Source organism: Coenobita brevimanus, chromosome 33, assembly GCF_032717465.1.
Source record: "Coenobita brevimanus isolate Jiangsu-jjx chromosome 33, ASM3271746v2, whole genome shotgun sequence".
Classification (NCBI taxonomy): Eukaryota; Metazoa; Arthropoda; class Malacostraca; order Decapoda; family Coenobitidae; genus Coenobita; species Coenobita brevimanus.
Genome location: NC_136986.1, coordinates 40,756,870 through 40,764,369, shown reverse-complemented (window position 1 = coordinate 40,764,369; position 7,500 = coordinate 40,756,870). Strand labels below are relative to the sequence as shown.

The window sequence follows — 7,500 nt, the reverse complement described above, 5'->3', positions numbered from 1 at the left end:
GGAGAGATGGCGATTTTAGGCCAAGTTAGAGTGAAATGAGAATAGGTTAGGCATGAGGTCGCTTGTATAACTTTCTCCTGTCCTTCCTTCATGATTCTCTCTCTCTCTCTCTCTCTCTCTCTCTCTCTCTCTCTCTCTCCTGTTAGTAAATCTTTTCTTTTTTCTCCAGCGTGAATTATAACCCCTCTCACTTTCACACTAACTTCTCTGGCCCACTGTGCTCGCTCTCTCTCTCTCTCTCTCTCTCTCTTTCCTGTTAGTAAATCTTTTTCTTTTCTCCAGCGTGAATTACAGCCCCCCTCGCTTTCACACCAACTTCTCTAGCTCAGTCTATTTCTCTCTCGCTCCCTCCCTCCCTCTCTCTCTCTCTCTCTCTCTCTCTGGTAATTTTGAGCCACGTTAGAGTGAAAATACCATAGTTAACCCTTCCAGTACCAAGCCTGCCCTTAGTTTTTTTTTTTTTTTAAATAACAGAATGGAGGAAGGAAAAACAAATCGGTAAAAAAAAAATAACCAAATTGTCTAGAAGTAACAATAAACCATCTATCTATCTATCTTTCTATCTATCTATCTATCTATCTATCTACTGCCAGACGCCTGATTCCCGTAAGGGGTGGCCACAATCAAATCGCCTCCATGTCGCCCTGTCCCCCGCCATGTCACTGCCCACCTACCAGATCACACCCTAATCTTTCATATACCTGTCACTCCATCCCTCCATCTCATCCCCGGCCTCCCCCTCCCTCTTCCCCCTCCACTTCACTCACACTCTCCACGTTAGTCTCTCATGATTCAGTGTTTAATATTTCCTTTTATCTTGCATCTAATGTGTGTTGGTAATAACGGCACCGAAGCAGAGAAACGCAAGATAAATCGCTATGGAAGAGTTGTTACGAAATATCCACGGCTTTTTAGAATGCCGAAGCAGAGAAACGCAAGATAAATCGCTATGGAAGAGTTGTTACGAAATATCCACGGCTTTTTAGAATGCCGAAGCAGAGAAACGCAAGATAAATCGCTATGGAAGAGTTGTTACGAAATATCCATGGCTTTTAGAATGCCACCCTATTATATTCTCATAAACTCCACCACTGTAGTTGGAAGGAGGTTATGTTTTCACCCTTGTCTGTTTGTCAGTTTGTTTGTGCGCTAGATATCTTTTTAAAAAAAATCGGATTTGAATTGAATTTGGTGGATAGGTAGGCAGTGGGTCAAGGAAGAATGTATTAGATTTTGAGGTGATTATGGACCGATATGAAGAAATAAATCTTAAATATTATTGCCCTTGAGGAAGGTATGCCCTCTGTGAGATTGTGTAACAGGGCTGAGAACACCGTAGACTTACAGTAATTACCTTCTCCAAGACACCTAGAACGGTATATATGTTGTGAGATTGTGTAACAGGGCGAGCAACACCGTAGACTTCATTACCTTCTCCAAGACACCTAGAAGGGTATGTGTTGTGAGATTGTGTAACAGGGCGAGCAACACCGTAGACTTCATTACCGTACCTCCTCCAGGACACCTAGGAGAAGGTTAGTTTGTAAATCATAAATTGGAGGTATGCGCTCTCCACGTGTTTTGTAGCTTATTAATGTACCTGGTATTTACTTTAATTATTTACTTATTTATGGCGCCTGGTGGTTTAGTGAGTAATTACTGCGCTCCAGTTAGATATATTTATTTATTCTGATATTTATTTGGTTATTTTTATCCTCAGATACGTGTCGTGTTGGCCATGGCGTCAGAACCAAGTATTTCGTTATTTATTAAGATATTTATTCTGATGTTTATTTTTATTTCTATATTTATTTTGATATTTCTTTATTTTTGTCCTCAGCTGCGTGTCCTATTGGCCATGGCGTCAGAACCCAGCACCCCGACCTCCCCCGCCTCCGCCAGCGAAGACAGGGAGGCGACCCAAGAGTGGCTGGAGACAATTCTGGAATCTTACCACGCCACACAGCACCCCGACGCGCAGCAGCAGGTGGATGTGAGTATATTGCGAGTTTGTGAGTGATGTTGCGAGTTTGTGAGTATATTGCGAGTTTGTGAGTATATTGCGAGTTTGTATGATATTGCGAGTTTGTGAGTATATTGCGAGTTTGTGAGTATATTGCGAGTTTGTATGATATTGCGAGTTTGTGAGTATATTGCGAGTTTGTGAGTATATTGCGAGTTTGTGAGTATATTGCGAGTTTGTATGATATTGCGAGTTTGTGAGTATATTGCGAGTTTGTATGATATTGCGAGTTTGTGAGTATATTGCGAGTTTGTGAGTATATTGCGAGTTTGTGAGTATATTGCGAGTTTGTGAGTATATTGCGAGTTTGTGGGTATATTGCGAGTTTGTATGATATTGCGAGTTTGTGAGTATATTGCGAGTTTGTGAGTATATTGCGAGTTTCTATGATATTGCGAGTTTGTGAGTATATTGCGAGTTTGTATGATATTGCGAGTTTGTGAGTATATTGCGAGTTTGTATGATATTGCGAGTTTGTGAGTATATTGCGAGTTTGTGAGTATATTGCGAGTTTGTGAGTATATTGCGAGTTTGTGAGTATATTGCGAGTTTGTATGATATTGCGAGTTTGTGAGTATATTGCGAGTTTGTGAGTATATTGCGAGTTTGTATGATATTGCGAGTTTGTGAGTATATTGCGAGTTTGTATGATATTGCGAGTTTGTGAGTATATTGCGAGTTTGTATGATATTGCGAGTTTGTGAGTATATTGCGAGTTTGTGAGTATATTGCGAGTTTGTATGATATTGCGAGTTTGTGAGTATATTGCGAGTTTGTATGATATTGCGAGTTTGTGAGTATATTGCGAGTTTGTGAGTATATTGCGAGTTTGTGAGTATATTGCTAGTTTGTGAGTATATTGCGAGTTTGTGAGTATATTGCGAGTTTGTGAGTATATTGCGAGTTTGTATGATATTGCGAGTTTGTGAGTATATTGCGAGTTTGTAAGTATATTGCGAGTTTGTATGATATTGCGAGTTTGTGAGTATATTGCGAGTTTGTGAGTATATTGCGAGTTTGTGAGTATATTGCGAGTTTGTGAGTATATTGCGAGTTTGTGAGTATATTGCGAGTTTGTATGATATTGCGAGTTTGTGAGTATATTGCGAGTTTGTAAGTATATTGCGAGTTTGTATGATATTGCGAGTTTGTGAGTATATTGCGAGTTTGTGAGTATATTGCGAGTTTGTGAGTATATTGCGAGTTTGTATGATATTGCGAGTTTGTGAGTATATTGCGAGTTTGTAAGTATATTGCGAGTTTGTATGATATTGCGAGTTTGTGAGTATATTGCGAGTTTGTGAGTATATTGCGAGTTTGTATGATATTGCGAGTTTGTGAGTATATTGCGAGTTTGTAAGTATATTGCGAGTTTGTGAGTATATTGCGAGTTTGTATGATATTGCGAGTTTGTGAGTATATTGCGAGTTTGTATGATATTGCGAGTTTGTGAGTGGATATTGCCAGTTTGTGAGTATGATTTTGCGAGTTTGTGAGTATATTGCGAGTTTGTGAGTATGATATTGCGAGTTTGTGAGTATGGTATTGCGAGTTTGTGAGTATGATATTGCGAGTTTGTGAGTATGATATTGCGAGTTTGTGAGTATGGTATTGCGAGTTTGTGAGTATGATATTGCGAGTTTGTGAGTATGATATTGCGAGTTTGTGAGTATGGTATTGCGAGTTTGTATGATACTGCGAGTGTGTGAGTATGAAGAAGTGCTGTGGAAAGGATGTAGAGCCTTAGTACTGTCTTCTGTTAACGAGATACGTGAGGTGAGCCACAGAAGGAAGAAAAATTGGGCCAGGTTAGAGTGACAAGAGTATAGTGTTTAGTACTGGCATGCGTACTAATAGGGATCAGATAAAGGTTACGAGAGAGAGAGAGAGAGAGAGAGAGAGAGAGAGAGAGAGAGAGAGAGAGAGAGAGAGAGAGAGAATTATGCAAAATAAAAACGAAGGCACAGGAGTCAAGGTATGTGGCAATTAACCTGTTTGTGTGTGTGTGTGTGTGTGTGTGTGTGTGTGTGTGTGTTTTTTACTTTGATTTATTTTGTATACCTCGCCCTGGCTTCATTGTGCGTGGTTATATCTGACTTTAAGCCCCCTTCACACCCCCAATACACCTTCTGACCCCTCCCTTTACACCCCACCCAGCCCCACCCCACTACACTATACCACACCTCACCATACCCAGCCATACCACACCCCACCACACCTTTCGACACCTCAGACCCTCTTCCTCCCCATCAACCCACACCCAAAAGCATCTCACCACAACACACCCCACCACACCCTTCCACCTCCAGACTCCATTCCTCCCACCACACCACACCCACCCCACCTCACTAAAAAACACACCACCATACCACGACCCACCACACCTCTCCAACCCCCACACCCCCTTCTTCCTCTCCAGACTACACTGCTGCTCTCCATCCTACCACCACAACACTCCCAGCCAGGCCCCTCCCACCACACCCCACCCTCACCACACCACACCCCTCCGTTCCCACTTCGCCTGCCCCTCCTCCCAGCCACACCCTTCCTTCACCAAATCCTTTCTCTCCCCACTTCGCCCTTCCCTCCCCACTTCACCCCACCCTCCCCTTCTCTCTCTCCAACCCCTCCTCTTATCCCCTTTCTCTCTCTCCCAACCCCTCCTCTCTTTCTCCTCTTTTTCCCTTGCAGAACCTTCCTCCCTCTCTTCTTTATCATTTCCTGCTTCTGTCTCTTTTCCCCTCCTCATCTCTCTTCCATCCCACTTCTCTTTTTAGCAATTTCTTTTTTCCAGTCTCTCCCCTTCCCCATCCCCTTTCCCTTCTCTCCCTCTCCCCTTCCTTCCCTCTCTTTCCCCTTCCTTCCCTCCCTCTCCCCTTTCTTCCCTCTTCTCCCCCTACTATCTGTATTTTCTCCCCTTCCCCTATCAATCCCTCCCCTACTACCCCCTATCCTTCCATCTCTCCCCTACTACCCCCTATCCTTCCATCTCTCCCCTACTCCACCCCCCCCATTCATATCCCTCTCCCCTCTCTCCTATCCTCTCCCTTGGCATTCCTTTCATCCTCCCCTTCCCATTCTCCCTCCATTCAACCCCTCTCCCATATCCCACCCTTCCCTCCCTATCCTTCCCTTTTCACTCAAACCTCTCTCCTATTTCACCCATCCTTCCTTTCCCTTTCTCCTTCCATTCAAACTACTACTCCATTTGTCCTTCTCATCATTTTTCCCCATCCGTTTAAACCCCTCTCCCCTATCCCATCTATCCCTCCCTTCCCTTACCCCTTCCATTCACACATCTACCCATCCCTTCTCTTTTTCCCTTCACTGAAACTCCTCTCCACTATTTTATCTATCTTTCCTTTCCTTTTTTCTCTTCCATTCACATCCTCTCTCCTATCCCATCCATCCCTTCCTTTTCCCCCCCTCTCTCCAAATCCCTCCCCTATTGCACCTATCCTCCCTTCCCTCTCCCTTTCCCTCTCCACGCCATTCATCCGTCCACACGACCCTCTCCTTCCCTCTCACTAATTCATACCACCCCACGCCAAAACCTCCTCACCCCACTCCCCTCCCTTACCCCACTCCCCTCCCTCACCCCACTCCCCTCCCTCACATCACCTCCTCCTTTCCATACCCCATTCCCCTCCCTCATCCCACCTCTTTCCTTCCTCACCCCATTCCCCTCCCTCACCCCATCTCTTCCCTCCCTCACCCCAACTCTTTCCTCCCTCACCCCACTACTTCCCTCCCTCACCCCACCTCTTTCCTCCCTCACTCCACCTTCTCCCTCCCTCACCCCACCTCTTTCCTCCCTCACCCCATCTTTTCCCTCCCTCACCCTACCTCTTCCCTCCCTCACCCCTCACCTCATCTGACCTTATCCATCCCCTCCATGACCCATTTCAACTCTCTCTCTCTCTCTCTCTCTCTCTCACACACACACACACACACACACACACACACACACACACACACACACACACACACACACACACACACACACACACACACACACACACACACACACACACACACATTCTGCTCCAACCTAACGTTACCTTACCAAGCTCTCAGACATCCTTCCTTGACCTTCTGACCTCTCTTAGCTTCCCTGACCTCCTCCTACTCCCATCCGACCTGGCATGACCTGGCCGTATTAAACTATCAAATCTGACGACTATAATTAACTCTCCTATTTTCACCTGACTTTCCTTGACCTTCTCCCATTTCCACCTGAAGTAGGCGAACTCTCACTGACTCCCTTAACTCTCCCTGGCTACTGATCTCACCTTTCCTAACTCTCCTTGACCTTATTCTACTTCCGGTTGACCTCATCTGACCTTTCCTAACTCTCCCCGACCTACTTCCGGTTGACCTGATCTCACCTTAACTATCCTTGACCTTATTCTACTTCCGATTGACCTGATCTCACCTTAACTCTCCTTGATCTGATCTCACCTTTCCTAACTCTCCTTGACCTTATTCTATTTCCGATTGACCCGATCTCACCTTAACTCTCTTTGACCTCATTCTACTTCCGATTGACCTTATCTCACCTTTCCTAACTCTCCTTGACTTTATCGTCTCTGCCACTGAGCTACGTGAAAGAAGGATACGGTAGATGATTTTCTTCCTTCAGCTTCCTCTCTTTCCTCAGCATCATTCCCATAGTACTTCTTCGTGACTAGCACCATACTCTAGTGTTCATATCTTGAAAGCAATGATTCAAGATGAAGAGATAGTAGTTTTACGTCTAGTTAAGATGAAGAGTATAGATGCTTAGCGATGGCGTAAATGATTACACACACACACACACACACACACACACACACACACACACACACACACACACACACACACACACACACACACACACAAGCAAGCAATAAACATGAGGAAAAACAACGAAAAACCAAAGTGTAACCGACAGTACTCCGGTCAACTGGAAAATAGGGCCGAGCCAATCACTCTCTCTCTCTCTCTCTCTCATTTATCCCCCCCTCTCCTCTCCCATTTATCATCCCTCCTCCCCTCAACTTCTCTCTCTCTCTCTCTCTCTCTCTCTCCCTCTCCCATTTATCATCTCTCCTCCCCTCAACTTGCTCTCTCTCTCTCTCTCTCTCTCTCATTCATCCCTCCCTCTCTCCTCTCCCATTTATCATCCCTCCTCCCTGTCAACTTCTCTCTCTCTCTCTCTCACACACACACACACACACACACACACACACACACACACACACATACACACACACACACACACACACACACACACACACACACACACACACACACACACACACACACACACACACACATACACACACACACACACACACACACACACACACACACACACACACACACACACACACTTCCCTCATTCATCCCTCCCTCTTCTCTCGCATTTATCATCCCTCCTCCCCTGTCAATTTCTCTCTCTCTCTCTCTCTCTCTCTCTCTCTCTCTCAGTGAAA

The 7,500-nt window shown here is 44.9% G+C and overlaps 1 protein-coding gene across 1 annotated transcript in view; it reads left to right on the top strand.

Moving 5' to 3' along the window:
* LOC145395910 (uncharacterized) overlaps positions 1–7,500 on the top strand; it is a 98,317-nt gene that overhangs the window by 72,765 nt on the left and 18,052 nt on the right. Inside the window, exon 2 of the mRNA XM_080269435.1 lies at positions 1,841–1,993. Coding sequence (XP_080125561.1) covers positions 1,859–1,993 — 135 coding nt within the window. The 5' untranslated portion in view covers positions 1,841–1,858. The remainder of the gene's footprint in view (positions 1–1,840; positions 1,994–7,500) is intronic.